A 20,213-nucleotide genomic window follows, 5' to 3' on the forward strand; every position below is an offset into this window, starting at 1 on the left:
TACCGACCATTTCGAATCCCACCGCACCCTCTCCGCTATGCAATCTGGTTTCAGAGCTGGTCATGGGTGCACCTCAGCCACGCTCAAGGTCCTAAACGACATCGTAACCGCCATCGATAAGAAACAATACTGTGCTGCCGTATTCATTGACCTGGCCAAAGCTTTTGACTCTGTTAATCACCACATCCTCATCGGCAGACTCAGTAGCCTTGGTTTCTCAAACGATTGCGTCGCCTGGTTCACCAACTACTTCTCTGACAGAGTGCAGTGTGTCAAATCGGAGGGCCTGCTGTCCGGACCTCTGGCAGTCTCTATGGGGGTACCACAGGGTTCAATTCTTGGGCCAACTCTTTTCTCTGTATACATCAATGATGTCGCTCTTGCTGCTGGTGAATCTCTGATCCACCTCTACGCAGACGACACCATTCTGTATACTTCTGGCCCTTCTTTGGACACTGTGTTAACAACCCTCCAGACGAGCTTCAATGCCATTCAACTCTCCTTCCGTGGTCTCCAACTGCTCCTAAACACAAGTAAAACTAAATGCATGCTCTTCAACCGATCGCTGCCTGCACCTGCCCGCCTGTCCAGCATCACTTCTCTGGACGGTTCTAACTTAGAATTTGTGGACAACTACAAATACCTAGGTGTCTGGTTAGACTGTAAACTCTCCTTCCAGACTCACATCAATCATCTCCAATCCAAAGTTAAATCTAGAATTGGCTTCCTATTTCGCAACAAAGCATCCTTCACTCATGCTGCCAAACATACCCTCGTAAAACTGACCATCCTACCAATCCTCGACTTTGGCGATGTCATTTACAAAATAGCCTCCAATACCCTACTCAACAAGCTGGATGCAGTCTATCACAGTGCCATCCGTTTTGTCACCAAAGCCCCATATACTACCCACCACTGCGACCTGTACGTTCTCGTTGGCTGGCCTTCGCTTCATAATCGTCGCCAAACACATTGGCTCCAGGTCATCTACAAGACCCTGCTAGGTAAAGTCCCCCCTTATCTCCGCTCACTGGTCACCATAGCAGCACCCACCTGTAGCACGCGCTCCAGCAGGTATATCTCTCTGGTCACCCCTAAAGCCAACTCCTCCTTTGGTCGTCTCTCCTTCCAGTTCTCTGCTGCCAATGACTGGAACGAACTACAAAAATCTCTTCAAACTGGAAACACTTATCTCCCTCACTAGCTTTAAGCACCAGCTATCAGAGCAGCTCCCAGATCACTGCACCTGTACATAGCCCATCTATAATTTAGCCCAAACTCCTTCCTCTTCCCCTACTGTATTTATTTATTTTATTTATTTTGCTCCTTTGCACCATATTATTTATATTTTAACTTTGAACTTTCTTCAAATAACAAATCTACCATTCCAGTGTTTTACTTGCTATACTTTATTTACTCTGCCACCATGGCCTTTTTTGCCTTTACCTCCCTTATCTCACATCATTTGCTCACATTGTATATAGTCTTATTTTTTTCTACTGCGTCATTGATTGTACGTTGTTTTACTCCATGTGTAACTCTGTGTTTTTGTATGTTGTCGAACTGCTTTGCTTTATCTTGGCCAGGTCGCAATTGTAAATGAGAACTTGTTCTCAACTTGCCTACCTGGTTAAATAAAGGTGAAATAAAAAAAGTAAAATTAAAATAATAAAATATTCAGGTGATTTATTAAAATAGATGTCTGTCCACATCGGCCCACATCTACTCATACTCCTAAACATGCCGGCATGTGCACAGGAGACATAAAGGCTTATCCTGGCAAGAAAGTGGTAAAAATGGGACTGTGTGAATTGGGTTCTAAAAAACATTGCCAGATTTTTTATTTTACAGGCAACACACTGTAAAGTCTGTCTCTAAAGGGTAAAAGAGACAAGCTTTGTTAATCTCCTTCCTCATTACGCTAGAGCATCAGTCATTCAACCCCTAATTAACAGACTTACTTTAATAGGGGTTAAACCTAACAAAGCTAATTAAGAATCCCTTTACACTTCACTAATCCACACACACACACACACACACACACACAACCAGTAATTTCACTTGATAAGATATTGCTTTAAACAAAGTAGTCCCTTGACTATCCTAATTCCAATTAGGCAGATAAGGTTTTATATGTTGATTCTTTATTGAGCTGCCCTTCTTCAGGTTCTCCTTGTAAAAAAGAGGTCTTCTGAATGGGACTTCCCGGTTAAATAAAGGTTAACCTGTCTGGGCTAGGTGGCAGTATTTTCACGGCCGGATGAAAAACGTACCCAATTTAAACAGGTTACTTCTTTGGCCCAGAAACTAGAATATGCATATTAGTATATTTGGATAGAAAACACTCTGAAGTTTCTAAAACTGTTTGAATGGTGTCTGTGAGTATATCATAACTCATATGGCAGGCAAAAACCTGAGAAACATCCAAGCAGGAAGTGAAAAGTCTGAGAATTGTAGTTCTTCTTTTGATTCTCTATCGAAGCTCCAGTGTCTGTGGGGTGACGTTGCACTTCCTAAGGCTTCCATTGGCTGTCTAAAGCCTTCAGAAAGTGGTTTGAGCATTTTCCTGTCACTGGGCAGAGTATAGGAGCTCAGTTACTGAGTGGTCTGCCTGGCAACAAAGGGATTGGATATGCTCGGTCCCGCGAGCTCGCCCCTCCGTCTTTTTCTTCTTGAATGAATATGCTATTGTCCGGTTGGAATATTATTGCAATTTTACGTTAAAAATACCATAAAGATTGATTTTAAACAGCGTTTGACATGCTTCTAAGTACGGTAATGGAACATTTAGACTTTTCGTTAATGGAACATTTTGACTTTTCGTTATGCCTTTGGATAAGTGATCTGTACGCACGAACAAAACGGTATTTGGACATAAATATGGATTATTTGGAACAAAAACAACATTTCTTGTGGAAGTAGCAGTCCTGGGAGTGCATTCTGACAAAGATCAGCAAAGGTAATACAATATTTCTAATACTAATTCTGAGTTTAGGTTGCCCCGAATTTGGCGGGTGTCTGAATAGCTCGCCGTGATGGCTGAGCTATGTACTCAGAATATTGAAAAATGTGCTTTCTCCGTAAAGCTATTTTAAAATCTGACACAGCAGTTGCATAAAGGAGTAGTCTATCTATAATACTTAAAATAATTGTTATGTATTTTGTCAACGTTTATGATGAGTATTTTTGTAAATTGATGTGCACATTCAGCAGACGTTTTGGTGGGAATACATTTTCTGAATATCACACGCCAATGTAAAATGCTGTTTTTGAATATAAATATGGACTTTATTGAACAAAACATACATGTATTGTGTAACATAATGTCCTAGGAGTGTCATCGGATGAAGATCGTCAAAGGTTAGTCCTTCATTTCACTGTGTGTTGGGTTTTATTGACACGTCCTTGCTTGGAAAATGGCTGTGTGATTATTTTTGTCTATGTACTCTCGTAACATAATCTAATGTTTTGCTTTCGCTGTAAAGCCTTTTTGAAATCGGACAATGTGGTTAGATGAACGAGAAGTGTATGTTTAAAATGGTGTAAAATAGTCATATGTTTGAGAAAGTTGAATTATGACATTTTGTTGTTTTTGAATTTTCCACCCTGATATTTCACTGTCTATGTCCCGCAGGTGGGACGCTAGCCCATATAAGTTAAAGAAAAAAGTTTTAAAAACGCTATGCGTTTTGTACCTCACCCACAGTGGGCTCAGCCTCTCCTAGTCCTACAATGATGATGCAGTCGGCCTGACGGATGCAGCGCTGGGTCCAGGGGGTTAGGGTATCGTCTGATTGGTAGAGAACAATGCGGTGGATGTCCTCCTGCTGCCCCAGCCAACTGGACAGACGGTACTCATGCACACTATAGAGGAGAGAGGTGAGATGTGTTTGTGTTTTCATCAACTATGACAATGAGCTGATCTTGACACTAATGTGCTAAAGCAGATAAGAGAGTGCATGCCTGACATTATGACATCATTTCTACCTGTCAAGTGCGGCAGCACCCAGTCTCTGTTTGATGATGTCACTGGTCAATAGTAAGGTGGGACCTAAAGGACCAACATAAATAAAAATGGTACATACTGAATGTTGACCAGTAGTTCACTTTATTGTCCCACAATGGGAAAGCTGTTTGAGTCACTGGGATTGGTGGAACTGGAGGAGTACTAGCGTGGTACGTACCAATGGCACTGAGTGCATGTTGCAGCTCCAGTGTGAAGGCTGTTAAAGGTACCTCCAATGATACAGGCAGGATGGTCACAGTGGACAGGTTAGAGGCCGGGTTCCCTGAATCCCACTTACTGCTGGGGAACAGGCCACTAGCTACATACAGGGGGAAGGAACACAGTGGTATGGGGGAGACATCATGGGTGGTTAACACAGACAAAATACAAGAACAACACACACACAGGCACACAGACAAAATACAAGAACAACACACACACACAGGCACACAGACACACAATCCCCATGGAACACACATGTTTTGAATGTACACTAACCTGCCAAGGGTCCGTTACCCTGCTGCATATTCCCCAGGATTTTCTGACCCAGCAGATGGATGAGTCTGGTCACTACCTGTGGATACCTCCTCTTGATGGAGCTGAGGGCCCCTTCAGGCAGCTTGGCTAGCTCAGAGTCCCTGACTGCGTGTACTGTAGTGGCTCAGTTCATATGGGTCAGGGCCTCCACCTGAGGACACCACACAAGTTAAATGAACAACAGTTAATAAAGGGTTCTATCTCTGGAATGTCGAGTTAAATTAGTCTTGTCCCAGATGCTATGACAATGGGTGACAATAAATGGACATGATAGCACAAAAAGATCTGGGACCAAACTAGAGGTAAATACATAACCCATAAATAATATGGGATTCTAGAACACTTACCACCCCAATGAGGTCACCGCGACCATACTCCCCAGTCAACGCCTTCTTCCCATCATCCTTTGCGATGACAGAACGTAGGCGGCCACTGAGGACGATGAAGGTGCTGTCTGACTTGTCTCCCTGCCTAGGAACGGGTGGGTATAGAGGTGAGACAGAGGAACAGATAGAGGACATGAGTCCATTTAGCATAGAGAGCCATTATGTCATGTTGCTACGATGCCAATGTCCATTCTAGTGTTCTGTTCAGATGTAGGATCTTAATTTGATCACCCTGTTGCAGAATAACTTATATTTGAGGTTTAAAAAGGCTTCTGAAGTATGTAATTCCACTTTGAAATATCAGACTTGATTTTCCCTTACAAAAAAACTTATTATCTCCTAAAAAAATTCCATGAATTATAATCAACATAATAATTCACATTTCCTCGTTGGTGCAGGATTATCTTCTTGCTGTAGCAAACCGGCACAAATTAAGATCTTACATCTGTATGTACTTTGATGCTATTCAGCAGGTACCTGTAGACAGCGCGGCCGGCCTCCAGAGCCATCCAGTCCAGAGCAAAGTCTATCTGCCTGACGAAGGAGGATACTCTCTTCACCACGGTGTGAGCCACATTCAGCACCACTCTGGGCTCCTCGCGCATGATCCTACATAGACACACATTCACATATTCAGATAGCAACTACTGTGCACAAAAACATGCACACCAACAGGTGGGACTCTGGGACAAAGATGACAATTACAGTGACAACATTGCCATCAGACATTGACAGAGAGTGTCTGTGCACTGGGGACACATACTCATAGAAGGCAGCTTTAGAGATAGACAGGAAGGTGCAGTCCCTGTGTGCTCGGACGCTGAAGATGAGGGGTTCACCGGTCAGCACGGCCAGATGACCCACCATCTCCCCCGGGTGGGTGAGAAACAGCAGGGTGTCCTCCTCCCGGTCGATCGTCCTCTGGTACACATGGAGCGCCCCCGAGATCACAAACTGCACACTCACATCCTGCCAGAGGGAACAGAGACACAGATGTACATAATGTCAATGGGTGCGTCCTAAATGGCTCCCTATTCCCTACGGGCCCTGGTCAAAATCAGTGCACTATATAAGGAATAGGGTGCTACTTGAAACGCATAAATAAACCACTTATAACACGCAGAGACAAACGGACGACTGTTTCTGCCAGTGCTGCTGAGAGAGAAGAAGTAGACGTTGTAGTGAGCTAAGCTCTAGCCTCAGGGCTATGGACCACCACCAGCATGCAGACAGACTGACCTGGTCCCCCTGGCTGTTCACCACACAGCCAGCTTTGACCTGACGCAGAGTCACTCTGCCCTCCAGCAGACTGAGGTCCTGACAGAAAGAGACAGAGAAGAGAGGGTCAGAAAATACACATTGACTCTATGGCAGGAATGTCCAAAGTCTCTGGAAGGATGCAGTGTGTGCCGGCTTCTGTTCCAGGGCAGCTACTGATCAAGCAATAACAGTCTTCAATCGGAACTGTGAATAGTTGAATCAGGTGTTAATGCTGGACTGGAACAAAAGCCTGCACATGGTGTCTCTCTCCGGGGCCAGAGTTAGAGTGTGTACTGAGACCCAGAGGGAGCCATGTAGTACCTGTAGTTGTATGAGGCGCTGCAGGTCCTTCTTGGCAGCCTGGAAGATGGTGTTGATCTTGCTGTGGTGGATGTGGCCTGACTGACTTTCTCCAGCCTCGTGGTAGTGATACACAGCAGAGGGAGTATGCAGCATAGTCACACTCTTCTTCAGAATGGACTGATGAAGGAGAGAGAGAGAGACAGAGAGAGAGAGAGAGAAAGAGAAAAGCCTTTGTGATTTTCCATGTATCTTTATAACTTTTTTGTTACTACATAGTGAGAGGTGTCCATTAAGATTCCAGTGGATCATATACCTTGTGTGGGACCTGGGGACTTCCTGGTGGTGTCTCTGCTTTAGCTGCTGCTTCTCGTATTCTGGCTCGCTGATACGTTACGTTGAGGTCAGCAGACGTGACACCTGAGAGTGTGAGGAGAGAGCATTCAGACACACGGAGCAGGGCTTGTATAGTACAGGTGTGTGTGTGTGTGTATATATATATATATGAGGTAAAGGATGCTTACTTGACACTGCCACAGGAGTGGACTGAGAGCGAGACCTCTTTCCTTTAGTGGTGGGGATGGTATCTAAAAGACAGGACTTCCTCTCCCCATTCTCTGAAACACCACAACCATACAGCAACACCATGAGTATGTGTGTTTCCAGAAAGCCACCATTGTTCATAGTGACATAACATAACAACCTACACATTTATCCATCTGGATCAATATTTACATGATAAAGTGTTCCAAATGTAATCCAGACATAATCCAGACTAGAGTTTCACATTTCCAGTAGCTTTCCCGAAATTGCCACGTTTTCCCAGAAACCCCAGTTGGAGGATTCCCGGATTTTCTGCTGAGGATCCGAGGATATCCGAGGATTCCCGGATACCCTCCCAATTTCCTGACCCTCCTGATTTCAGGAATCTTTCAACTGGGATTTGTTTTTTGGGGAGAAAGTTACCTGAATTATGGAACCCTATGCAAAACCAAAGGATAAATGATCATTCAATGTTATGATGCTGAGATTGACCAGTGAGATGACCATCCCATAATAACTGACCTGTGTCACTGGGCCCCTTCTCATGGCCAGACTCTTCAGACTGAGTCTGTCTTTGAGAACCCCCTCTCTCAGGCCCAGCCTCTTCAGACCGGGAGTGCTGTCTGTGTAGACCCCTGTTAGGGTTAGCTTCACCTATCACACTGTGCACTGCCACCAAGGGGACTGCCTGGCTCTCCTGAAACACAACACACACAGAGAACCATCAGGTTTATGCATTCCCTTCAAAGATTAAATACCCAGTCATTAATCTCAGGTTAACCCAGAGCTAAAGTCTTGAGTAATTGGTGAGCTGCTGGGTCCATACATGTTAAAAGAAGACATTAGGAGATGCTAGAATAAGGAGCGGAACTGTAACGAGGCGCTCCACCCTCTCTCTTTGCAAGTTACAGGACAGTCTATGGGCTGAATGTCCCGTCCCCTTCTGAGAATTCAAAATATGCTAAAACCTGCGAAAACATAATTTGTCCAAATAACAAGTGTCGAAAAACCCAAGCACCGGAACTATTTCTGCTCGTTAGCTGTCGGCAACCATAGTATAAATACAGTGTCTGTGTCTGTCAGATCTACGATACGATTTATGTTTACGTAGTCTGCCCACGAGATTACCCAGTCATGGATCATCTTTCATTATTGAGGTCTCTGTGTATGTGTGTGTGTGTGTCTCATACCGCATTGAAGAGCTCGGTGGTGAGACCTAGGTAGTTGTGAAGGGCTAGGAAGGTCACTCTCTGCAGGCCACCATGATGATCTAGAAAGGACAACAAAATGTAACAACGGCCCCACTGTTTTAGGAGAGCAGAACAGAGTACAGCCAGGCTGTTTCCCTGAAGATACTAAATACTCAGCGATGTTGTATCTTGCGGTTAGCTGTGTAGCTACAGAATAATGTTTCAGTTGCATACAAACCAGTCAGGGGTGTAATCTCCAGTATTTAAGTGATATTATATAATCGCTGATTTCCCTGTCTACAGACCACATCCCAAATGGCACTGAATCAGATGGGCCTTGGTCAAAAGTAGTGCACTATACAGGGAATAGAGTGCCATTTGGGACGCACACCAGGACAGTCTGTCATTGATAGTCACAGTACCTGGATAACGCGGACCAGAGTCTCTGGGTATTTCTCAAACACACACTGGAAGGCAGCAGCTGGAAGACGCAGTATGGTAGAAGGGGCTGCAGCTCTGGCAGATACAGTCTTGTAGGGGGCTGAGTGACCCTGGGATGCATAAGGTGGTAGATGATGAGAGGAATTCATTCTAGCTTAGTTCAGTGGTGGCTGGTGTCACTTTAAACCAGAGGACGGGCTCCTTGTATGGAATGGTATAAAAAACATCAAGCACATGGTTTTCCATTCCAGCCATTACTATGAGTCGTTTACCCCTCACCAGCCTCCTGTGTCTTAGGTACTTATCAGAGTGGAGCGGATATATAAACATGCGCTAGTTGAGTCAAAGGGTAAATGACAGAGTGGAAAGCGTAACGTACAGTGATGACATCCAGGATACTGAGCAGACTGTGGACACTGTCTCCTGGCAACACCTCCTTCACAACCACATCTGTCCCATCCTATAACACCAAAATACATTTCATTTGCATTTGACTGTCAAATTTTACATACACAATACATGTAGTTGTAAACGCATCGTAATGGCGGAGATCACTTCACCTCATGACCTTGGGGCGAAATGTTTGTCAAATATGGAATACAATTTCCTTTCAATCACTGCAAATACATTCGTCATTTTCCTATTCATTGAGGTGAAATAACATTGTCTCCAGCACCAAATAGATATAGCATGTGGAGACCTTACACTCTCATGTATGCAGAGCTCCAGACGGCCATCTTGCACCACGTAGATGCTGTCGTCTATGTCCCCGGGACGGAAGAGAGGCTCCATCTCATGGAGCTGCACAAACACCATGTGACGACACAGCTCCAGGAACAGAGGCTTCTCAAAGTGGCCCAGGACCCTGGCGAGATGGATTACACAGGGGTTATCACTCATAGGCTTTGCTAACACAACTGTTGGTAATGCAACACCTTACAACATGAGAACTCATCATTTACTCAGTCTAGGTGAGGGATACTCAAATCTGGACCTTGAGTCCAGGTACACTTCTGGTTTTTGTTTTTACCTGGTAGTTAATTGAACTCACCAGGTGTCCTGGGTTTGTTGTTGTTTAACTTATTTTTTTTAAATAATAATAATTATCCAGGCGAGTCAATTAAGAACAAATTCTTATTTACAATGACAGTCTGGATTAAAGTGCATGAATGAGAATTATCAGTGTAACTGGACTCAAGGTCCAGATTTGAGTATCCCTGGTCTAGGTGTTGACGAATGTTTGCGGTTCCCTCACCTGACGTTCTTGAGCATGTAGAGCACCTCAGAGGGCAGGTGGGAGTTCTGCACGTCAAACTCTGTGAGGTCAGCCTCCAGCAGAGAGGGAGGGGGCTCCTTAGCCACCAGGGTGGAAGGCTCCTTCCTAATGCGTAGGATTCTGGGACACAAGTGTTAGCCTTAGTGCGTGGCATTCAAACTCATCCTTAAAACTAACAAAACTTGGTCAAATTGTTCACCATCAGGAAAAGAGAGGTTATCACTTCAGGTATCATCTGAATACACAGTGTAGTCATGACTCACTTTCGTGCTATAGACAGGACTTTAGTTCTCTTCCTGATTCGCTGCTTCTGGGACCCTGAAGTAGAGATAGGGGTTGAGGTAGAGGACAAGGTCTGCACCTGGTATGGAGAAAAACAGGGAGAATTTTTTTAAATTTAAATATACTCTGTGGAACCAGCCTGATCTCGCGGTAGCTCACATTCTGACAAGTGAAGTGAAATGAAACCAGAGCGCAGTGCTCAGTCCGCTTGACCAGGCTACAGTAGAGCCTAACATACAGACAATCTACTGTGTCTCTATGTTCTATTTATACTGACAATAACGCCAAACAGTTATGGGAGACACACTAGACAAAATATGTGAGGGACTGACCTTTCTCATGATCTTTCTGCCATAAAACATAACTTTGTCTCTTTTCCTGAAGCGATAGTGAGGCTGCTGCTCCTCTGAAAATCACATACAGAAAGATGTCATGAACATATTAATGACATTAACGTATAAATGGCTTTTAGAGCTAATTTACAGTTTTTTGGGGGGTTCATTACAATTTTACAAACTTGAACAATGTTCACTATTTTACTGGTTTCAAATATTTTGGTTTCAAATATTTGCTAATACAAGTAGGTAGTTACTGTACAACAACTGATTCTAACAACTAAATCAAATAGTAAGCTCTTCAGTTATGAGGGAATGGAGGCAGGCAATACAGACTGTACTGTTTGTATCTTCGGTAGAATAAAAACACAACAACGCCTATGAGAGACACTCCCACCACAGCCAGTACAGCTACGATCAGCACACCAGTCCACTGGGAGGGGAAAAGAACATGATTATTTGGCGTGAACCAAACCACATCCATACTAATATATTGGCTAGGTGTTTGTCCCAAATGACACCCTATTCTCTATAAAATGCACTACTTTAGACCAGAGCCCTAGTAGGCCTACACTGGGAGCAATTTGGGACACAGAAACAGTAGGCTTTTGGCATGCTGATCTAAGAACAGCCACAAAAGCATTTTTTGCAGAGTAAGTGCTGGAGAATAAATTGTTGGGTAGCTACCTACCAATGGCAATGGCATAGCAGTCTCTGTTCTGTCCTCCACCCAATGTTGCATCCTGGCCTTGATTTCACTGCCAAGAGGCACCAGGCTCTACAAAACCAAAAGGAAACAAACTTTCATCTGATGTGTATTCATGACCAGGCATATAGGAGGTTAGATAGAGGAATGGAATCAAAGACTGCATATTAGACAGGGTAGACTATTGCCTCATAGAGTGGGTAGGAGACATAAAACTTGGTTTATTACTGGGTATGTACTGCAGCTGTCCTCATCTTTGTCATCCACCTTGTCATCCATTCCTGGCAACAACAAAACAAGGTCACAGTGGAAGAGACTGTAGAAAATATCAGAAAGTCTTTCTCACACACTTCAATCATTCCATACAGTGATATGCCTAATCAGAAGGGAATGGGGTTAAAGGTGCATTGTGTGAATTATTGAACTCCTAAAAAGTAATTAAGGCAAAACTTCCCCTAACAAAACAGATTAGAAATGAGAACACTGGATCACTCACTGGCTGTAGTCACAGAGAACTGCCACAGTGTGACTTTCTGATGCACTCTGTAGCCAGACACCCTCTGGCCACTGCACTTGCATACTTGAATAGACTCACCCACAAACAAGGAGGCTACACTACACACCAAAGTAAACAGATTGTTCATGACAGGCATAACAATGGTTTAAAGTCAAATCAAATAAGGCCTGTATAAGACCTGAGTATATCAAATATCAAATTTGGCTGATTTAACCTAGTTCATAAAATACTGAGCAGGTGCACTGCAGGATTGTTTTCAAGAACTGGACTTTTTGCCTAGCTGTGCCTTGATCAACAAACTGACAAAACACAGGCATACCACTCTACGAACGTTTCCCTTGCCTTAATGTATCTATGGAAGAAATATGGAAGAATAAGACTATATTTCCAATCAATTACATTTAATCCCAGATATTAAATTGGTGCTCATAGGTCCAGGCAGTGGACGGCTATATACCGAGGTAAAGTTGCTTTTAGACATTCAACAGACATTCACCAAAAGCCATTAAGAAATGTAAAAATCAATAACTAATTCACCGTTTGTCACAAAAACATCAAACTATGTATGATTTATTCTATAAATGTCTAGCATACTTTTACAACCTTTGTTTTGAGTAAACATTCCAGTTTTGACTTGATAGAAATACATAAAATCTATCAAATGCAATTTAACACTGTATAAATCATTAACTAATTCACCGTTTGTCACAGAAACATAAAACGATGTATGATTTATTCTATAAAATGTCTAGCATACTTTTACAACCTTTGTTTTGAGTAAACATTACAGTTTTGATTTGATAGAGGGCATGTAGTCTGTCTAGAGGCCATGTGGTCAAAGTTCTAACGAGTCTGTTATACCCTATTAGAAGGTGCCTGGCATAAAATTCTGCATCTTCAGTCATATTAAATTAGATTACAGGAAAAAACTAAGGGATAAGGCCTGACTAACAAAGAAGACAGGTGGATGGATCAAGAGGACCAAGACAACCAAGAGGATCAACATGGATACTCCACATGTGGAGATAAGGAAATCAAAGAGTGAACCATAATATATACTACCGTTCAAAAGTTTGGGGTCACTTAGAAATGTCCTTGTTTTCAACAGTGAAGAGGCGACTCTGGGATGCTGGCCTTCTAGGCAGATTTGCAAAGAAAAAGCCATATCTTAGACTGGCCAATAAAAATAAAAGTTTAAGATGGGCAAAAGAACACAGACACTGGACAAAGATATGTCTTTTTATTTGCAACTCTGCCTAGAAGGCCAGCATCCCGGAGTCGCCTCTTCACTGTTGACATTGAGACTGGTGTTTTGCGGGTACTATTTAATCAAGCTGCCAGTTGAGGACTTGTGAGGCATCTGTTTCTCAAACTAGACACTCTAATGTACTTGTCCTCTTGCTCAGTTGTGCACCGGGGTCTCCCACTCCTCTTTCTATTCTGGTTAGAGCCAGTTTGCGCTGTTCTGTGAAGGTATTACCATATCCCTTTCAATTCACATTGCTTGCAGAAATAACTATTTGCAAACATTGTGTAACTTCATATAGAACAAATTGCACTTGAAATGAACATTTCTTTAAAGTTATTGCAAATGAATGCATATTTTCACTTTTTTCTGCGACAATCACTGAATTAGTTATTGATTTCTTCATCTTTAAATGCAATATTTGAGATTTGATGTATTTCAATCAAAACAAAACTGGAATTTCTACTCAAAGCAAAGGTTGTAAAAGTATGCTAGACATTTATAGAACAAATCATACATGGTTTGATGTTTCTGTGACAAACGGTGAATTAGTTATTGATTTATACCACTTCAAATGGGATTTTATAGATTGTATGTATTTCTATAAAATAAAAACTGGAATTTCTACTCAAAGCAAAGGTTGTAAAAGTATGCTAGACATTTATAGAACAAATCATACATGGTTTGATGTTTCTGTGACAAACGGTGAATTAGTTATTGATTTATACCACTTCAAATGGGATTTTATAGATTGTATGTATTTCTATAAAATAAAAACTAGAATTTCTACTCAAAACCGATTGTAAAATTATGCTACACATTTATAGAATAAATCATATCTAGTTTGATGTGTCTGTGACAAAAGGTAAATTAGTTATTGATTTTTACATTTTTAAATGGCTTTTGGCGAATGTCTGTTGAATGTCCGAATGTGTGAATATAAAACCAACTTTAACTCGCTCCGCTATATGGCCATTTGTTTAACAACTGCCACGCAGAACTCAATGGACTGACTGACAGACAAATATACATTCGAAATCCCGCTATGCAGTTTTGTTGCCATGCAGTCAAATAAACACAAAGGAATTGCACTACACTATATGGTTAAATTAAAATATTATCACTTACTGGCTCGTATTACCAAACGTTCCACTTTATTCTCCACTGTCAAAGTCTTGTGCACATTTATTTTCATTCCCTTGGTTAATCACTGCCAGTATCTGGAATTCCAATTGGCTACCACTGACTGAATCCAACCAATAACAAAACGTTTTATTCTGACGTCGGTGTCTTCGTGTGCGCTCTATCTTCCTGTGGGCACTGTTCAAGGTGAGTGTGTAGAATTTCCACGTATTATCGCTAAAGTGAGATTAATCTAAGTCATGTAGCTAGTGCCTATCGTGCGTTTTACCCAAATGTTGATCTAGCTAGCTACTTCAACAATTAATGTCCGCACTACAGCTGTTTAGAAACGGAGAGTGTGTTGTTAACTCATGCCATGTGTTTTGACAGCTACAGTAGCTAACGTTAGCTAGGTAACTCGTGCTATCAACATACAAGAGACAAAAAACATCTAGCTAGCTAGTTATAACAGCCAGCAACGAAACTATGTTCAGACGTTTTCAATTATTAGCCATCTCTTCCGGAAGAATCACTACATGGAACATGTGGTAATTAGAGTCGTGTCTAACGTTAACGGTACAGGCATGATAACATCGACCGTTAACGTTAGTTACTAGTAGTTAGCTAAAAATAGCTAGCGAGAAAGCGAAGCAGTAGTTGCTCAACAATTGACTAATTTGCACAGGGTAGCAAACTGGGAAGTCAAGAATATAACAATTGATTTCTCATTCTTCATCTTAGTCTCATTTACTTAATTTAAACGAATGTTGAAGAACTGATACCATAAAGGTAGCTAGGTTCACCGCAGTGAGTTAGATAGCTGCTTACTGTTGTTTCCAGAGTAGGCTTAAACGATCAGTTGTAATCTCACCCATTTCATTGACTCCATACAGGTTTGTCCTCCAGCTCGAGACCAAAACTCTTCGATGCGATGGGTGTATTGAATGCTCTTCGAAGGGGCCTTGTGAGAGGAGCAGATCGTATGGCTGAATTCACCAGCAAGCGTGGCTCAAGGACTCACTACAAAGGCAGAGGGGCACAGCCAACGGGAGTACTGACCTCCAGCAGAAAATTTGTTCCAGTACAGGCAATGATCCCTCAGTTTGTGGTGCCAAACTTGGAGGGATTCAAACTCAAGCCCTACGTGTCGTACCGCACCCCGGCTGGAACGGAGCCCGCTGTCACCCCTGAGGGTCTGTTCTCTGAGACTGTGGCCCCACAGATCCAGAAAGACTTTGAGGAAGGCTCCTTTGATAAGGAACAGCTGGAGAAATACGGGTTTGAACCTACACAGGAAGGAAAGTTATTCAAACTCTACCCCAAGAACTTTATACGCTAAGTAGTCCACCAAATCTGATCCATCTGGAACTCTGAGCGTTAAGGATCATTGACTTATTTTGTTTGTGTTGGGAGGTCAAGATGTTGTTTTACTGGACCCTGGTGTATTGTGAATGTGCTGGCTGAAAGTACTAGTATGTGCACTTCTTATTAAAACATGTATATTATGTTTTGGTCTTTATTTTTTTTTAGATGTTGGCTACAGGTTATTCGAATGTAGTCAGTTTGCACTAAGCAAAATCATTACGGTCAATTGATCATAGTACATGATTATATCCAACTAAGCTTAGATGTCCACCAAGTCTGACACACACAAAAGACAAACCTGGGGATCCAAATACAGTATTTGTATTGTAAAGTGTGTGTGTGTCAAACTTTATTAGTTGCGCGCCGAATACAACAGGTGTAGACCTTACAGTAAAATGCTTACTTACGAGCCCCTAACCAAAAATGCAGTTAAAAAAAATACAGATAAGAAATAAAAGTAACAAGTAATTAAAGCGCAGCAGTAAAATAACAATAGTGAGACTATATACAGGGGGGTACCAGTACAGAGTCAGTTGAGGTAATATGTACATGTAGTTAGTTATTCAAGTAACTGCATAGATGATAACAACAGAGAGTAGCAGCACTGTAAAAGAGGGGGAGCCATTTGATTAGATGTTCAGAAGTCTTATGGCTTGGGGGGGGGGTAGAAGATGTTTAGAAGCCTCTTGGACCTCGGCTTGGTGCTCTGGTACCGCTTGCTGTGCAGTAGCAGAGAGAACAGTCTGACTAGGGTCTTTGGCAATTTTTAGGGCCTTCTTCTGACACCGCCTGGTATAGAGGTCCTGGATGGCAGGAAGCTTGGCCCCGGTGATGTACTGGGCCGTTTGCACTACCCTCTGTAGTGCCTTGCGGTTGGAGGCCGAGCAGTTGCCATACCATGCAGTGATGCAACAAGTCAGCATACTCTCGATGGTGCAGCTGTAGAACCTTTTGAGGATCTGAGGACCCATGGCAAATTTTTCAGTGTGTGTGTATATATATATATATATATATACAAAAAAATAAACGCAACATGTAAAGTGGCCCGTGTTTCATGATCTTAAATACAAGATCCCAGAAATGTTCCATACTTCTTTCATGCTTATTTCTCTCAAATTTGTTGCACAGAATGTTTACAATCTTTGACATTTTTTGTTCAGTAATATATACATGGAAGAAGGGCTTTTCCTGGAACATTTCTCAGCATAGTTGTAACAAGTCCATGATGCACTTGTCAGGGAAGCAAGCATAATTTAGGGATAGTTCACTCAAAAAACATTGTATAATGTTCATTAGTCCACTGTTGATATGCTCCCCAAAAATGATACGTCAGCAGTAAAGTTTTCAACATATAGCACTTTCAGTAAAAAAATCTAAACATGTGACAGTGTTTTTTGTATCACAGTTTTTGCTTTTTACTGTAAGTGCTCTATCTTCAAGATTTGATAAAAAAATTTTTTTAAAAGCTCTGAAAAAATAATTGAAACTGGTGCTGGTTGTTTTGTTTGAACATTCAAATAGGCGATGCAGGTACGTTCCTCACAGGTGAAATATTTGCATTCTTCTGTCTCTGCCTCCTGATTTCATGGGTTTGACCAATGAGACTAAACAAGTCTCAACTACTTTGCTGATGCTCCTGCCTGGCAACCATCTTCCTCTCCCATTGCTCCTCTCTCCCCCCTGGGCTTTCACAGTGAAAGTGACCTCCTGTGGAGTCCAGTCACAGTGCCACACATGCAAGTCACAGTGCAACACCTGCAGCTTGCGGTCATAGAAGGGTTGGGACAGGGAAGTGGGCATGCCACAGAGAACAGAGCTAGCAGGTGGTGGGGATAAGCTCTCAGGTACGTAACACGACGTCCTGCGTCATCTTATTGAAGTTGGCAGTGGGAGATTGGGAGACCAGTTGACCCTATAGGCCAGGGAGTTGTGGAGCATGTAGGAAGCTAAGACGGAACACACTCTGCCCACATCTAGAGGAAGAAGTGAAAAATACCGGTTTGACACAATGACAAAACATTACCGCTTTTACAATTATATAGTACTTTACTAAACTGTTTTGTTGGAATGCCCCTTTAAAAATCAACCAGACATGGAAGTTGTGGTAAAGGGGTAAGTTTTCATGTGCACATCATGCCCCTGTCTAGCCCCAGTTCCCACACTTTGCTCGAAGGTGAGGTGAAGGTACATACCATGTACTCTGCTATTGTGATCTCTGTGCCTTTTTATGAACTGTGTGGTCCAGTAGAGGGTGACAAAATGCCACAACATTGACCGTTGTCCCATGATTAAATAGGTTCACAAGAAAATATCAAAATATTTGAGAATCAGCTGTCATGTGACGTAATCTGTGTGAGAATGTTGGGTGTGTGTTTGCATATATTTAACTCAGAATAGATTATTCCCAGATGTTATTTTATTTTCACAAGTATGTTGTGAATTTTCATAACTCCAAACTGGCAACACGAAGCCAGTTTTACATTCAAAACCTTTCATTGTGCATTCATTTTGTTTGTAGACATTTTTCACCACACAACCATTAATCTAAAATATGTTTACTGTGAAATATAATACGTCCATTGGTTTGATCACCAAAATACAACAATTTAGTCGTTTAAAAAAACAGTTAATCCAATAGCAAAACATTTAAGATCAATGTTTTAAAATTGTTCTTTGAATGTATTATGCTGCAGGACTGTAAATTACTGTACATTACACTGTTTTCACATTAGGCAATACATTTGCACTACCCATCAAAAATTGACTGAACATCAAATTTCCATAATTTCTATCCCATGTGTGATCAGAGATGTGATCATTGAAGACATATTTCACAATGTAATCAAATGAAAGAAAGTAAATAAACAATGTTTAGCTGGATGATTTGAAAAGTCATAGTCAATCGATCAATAATATAATAACACTCAGCAAAAATGTTTATCTTTAATTTACAATCTTAGAAACTATGAGAATAGAAAGGTTCAGAACTTTTGTGAAACATCACAGCACAGTTGAAAATTATATGGCAATTAGAAATCAAAACTGGATGGTTTTCAGAGACAGATGAGAGGGGTTGAGGGTAGCTGAACAAAAAAATATAACTAATGTAAAATATACCATGTCCATAAAATGTATATAGTATGTAAAAGCCTAAGTACTCTTGTCCATTACTTTACTCCAATTAGGGGAGGGGTGATAGGGTTAGGGGAAAATAATAAAGAAGGAAAATATTTTTAATAAAAACAAATGTATACACCTCAAAATACCAGAAACAACAATGCAATGCACCCACTAGTGGTCAAAAGGTTTTTGGCACTCTAAAGGTACTGTATGGTACACTATTCTGTGGGGATGAATTACAGTACCATTCTAAATACAGCAATGTTCCCAGAATTAACCATCATTTATAGTCTGCTGCAGTAAAATGTTCCAGAGTTTTTTTTACTCTTGGTCTGGATTGAAATCATAGCATGCTCCATCCATGGCCTGAATGAGGGTGGTACACTCATGGGGATGTATTTCTTTCTGTTTTGGACTTTCTGTATTATTTGCATATTAGTATTGTATTGATATTGTATAACTGCACTGTAGGAGCTACAAACAATAGCATTTCACTGCACCTGCTGTAACATCTGCTAATCTGTGTATGTGACCAATAAACTTTGATTTGATTTGTTGCATAAAGTATATCTCTGATCTTGTCAATATCAGATTTGTATAAAACGTACTGTGAAGTAAAATCATAAGTCATCATCATAGTAGTACATTCGAGTATATAAAATACTTTTTGTTTCTACTTAACAGACGTATTGTACATTTTCATTACAGTTTTTTTCAATCACTTTGGCAAATTTTTCAGATGTACAGTATTAAAGTAAAACAACTCTAAGGTGATAACACTTGTAATGCCCCTATCTTATGTTCAGCACTTTTAACATGTGCACACATTTTTCAGCCCTGAGTCATTCAGGGAAAATCAAAGTTTTCCTTGAAATATCATGAGCACATTTTGCTTAGTCACCAATACACCAGATAGTGATAGACTCACCATTTAGTCATTTTAACTACCATTTAATACAATAGCAAAAAATTAAAGATACACATTTCAAATCTGTTCTTTTTAAAGTGCTGAATGGAAAGAATAGTAGGTGGTAAATATCATTTTCCATATAGTATTTGACTATAACTTGACTTAAAAAAAAAAAGTGTCCAATGGCAGGTTGTGAGCAAGTTGAGAAATATGTCAGCCTTACAGTTTTATTGTCCTCATACAGTACATACATAAGACAATCAGAAGTAGGGGTATTGTAAAGCAGTTGACTACAGTAAAAACTTAGCAAGGAGTTGTATGCCTTTTATGCCCCATGCAACATTGTACGAGATCACCTTTTCTACGTGACTTGTCAACTGATACAGTATCGCCTGTCTCTCTGCTTGAAATTCATCAGCTTACAGTGTATCAATGAAATTCAGATAATGAATGGAATATATTGTTATATACAACCCAGGTATTTCAGCATTGCCTTGTACACTACACTATACTGTTTATTTTAATTGCTATGGTACTATTTTCACAACTATGTGGTGAATTTTCAAAACTCTTAGTACAGAACTCCAAACTGGTAAACACGTAACACAGACAGTTTTACATTCAAAACCTTTCATTGTGCATCTATTTTGTTTGTAGCCATATTTCACCAC

General features: G+C 41.2%; 2 protein-coding genes across 3 annotated transcripts in view; one reads left to right on the forward strand and one right to left on the reverse strand.

Moving 5' to 3' along the window:
• LOC106580549 (patatin-like phospholipase domain-containing protein 7) overlaps positions 1 to 14,256 on the reverse strand; it is a 33,206-nt gene extending 18,950 nt beyond the window's left edge. Inside the window, 24 exon segments of the mRNA XM_045703284.1 lie at positions 3,696 to 3,864; positions 3,988 to 4,051; positions 4,185 to 4,325; positions 4,505 to 4,694; positions 4,891 to 5,014; positions 5,407 to 5,538; positions 5,693 to 5,898; positions 6,169 to 6,246; positions 6,511 to 6,669; positions 6,806 to 6,909; positions 7,014 to 7,106; positions 7,555 to 7,729; positions 8,223 to 8,290; positions 8,293 to 8,302; positions 8,645 to 8,773; positions 9,043 to 9,123; positions 9,369 to 9,528; positions 9,919 to 10,059; positions 10,203 to 10,300; positions 10,554 to 10,627; positions 10,893 to 10,989; positions 11,248 to 11,334; positions 11,491 to 11,543; positions 14,154 to 14,256. Coding sequence (XP_045559240.1) covers positions 3,696 to 3,864; positions 3,988 to 4,051; positions 4,185 to 4,325; positions 4,505 to 4,694; positions 4,891 to 5,014; positions 5,407 to 5,538; positions 5,693 to 5,898; positions 6,169 to 6,246; positions 6,511 to 6,669; positions 6,806 to 6,909; positions 7,014 to 7,106; positions 7,555 to 7,729; positions 8,223 to 8,290; positions 8,293 to 8,302; positions 8,645 to 8,773; positions 9,043 to 9,123; positions 9,369 to 9,528; positions 9,919 to 10,059; positions 10,203 to 10,300; positions 10,554 to 10,627; positions 10,893 to 10,989; positions 11,248 to 11,334; positions 11,491 to 11,543; positions 14,154 to 14,220 — 2,700 coding nt within the window. The 5' untranslated portion in view covers positions 14,221 to 14,256.
• LOC106580540 (39S ribosomal protein L41, mitochondrial) lies at positions 14,115 to 15,654 on the forward strand. 2 transcript variants are annotated; one of them, XM_014161728.2, is made up of 2 exons: positions 14,115 to 14,354; positions 15,041 to 15,654. In XM_014161728.2, exon 2 carries the CDS (start codon positions 15,079 to 15,081, stop codon positions 15,484 to 15,486), a length of 408 nt encoding a protein of 135 aa, XP_014017203.1. In that variant the 5' UTR covers positions 14,115 to 14,354; positions 15,041 to 15,078; the 3' UTR covers positions 15,487 to 15,654. The 2 variants fall into 2 exon arrangements, with proteins under 2 accessions (XP_014017203.1, XP_014017204.1); XM_014161729.2 differs by lacking the exon at positions 14,115 to 14,354 and adding an exon at positions 14,539 to 14,560.
• Positions 15,655 to 20,213: the final 4,559 nt, after the last annotated feature.

The sequence above is a fragment of the Salmo salar genome, chromosome ssa20, assembly GCF_905237065.1.
Source record: "Salmo salar chromosome ssa20, Ssal_v3.1, whole genome shotgun sequence".
Taxonomy (NCBI): domain Eukaryota; kingdom Metazoa; phylum Chordata; class Actinopteri; order Salmoniformes; family Salmonidae; genus Salmo; species Salmo salar.

What these genes read in the sequence shown, in the direction of transcription:
- LOC106580540 (XM_014161728.2), top strand. Translation starts at nt 15,079, where the DNA reads ATGGGTGTATTGAATGCTCTTCGAAGGGGCCTTGTGAGAGGAGCAGAT.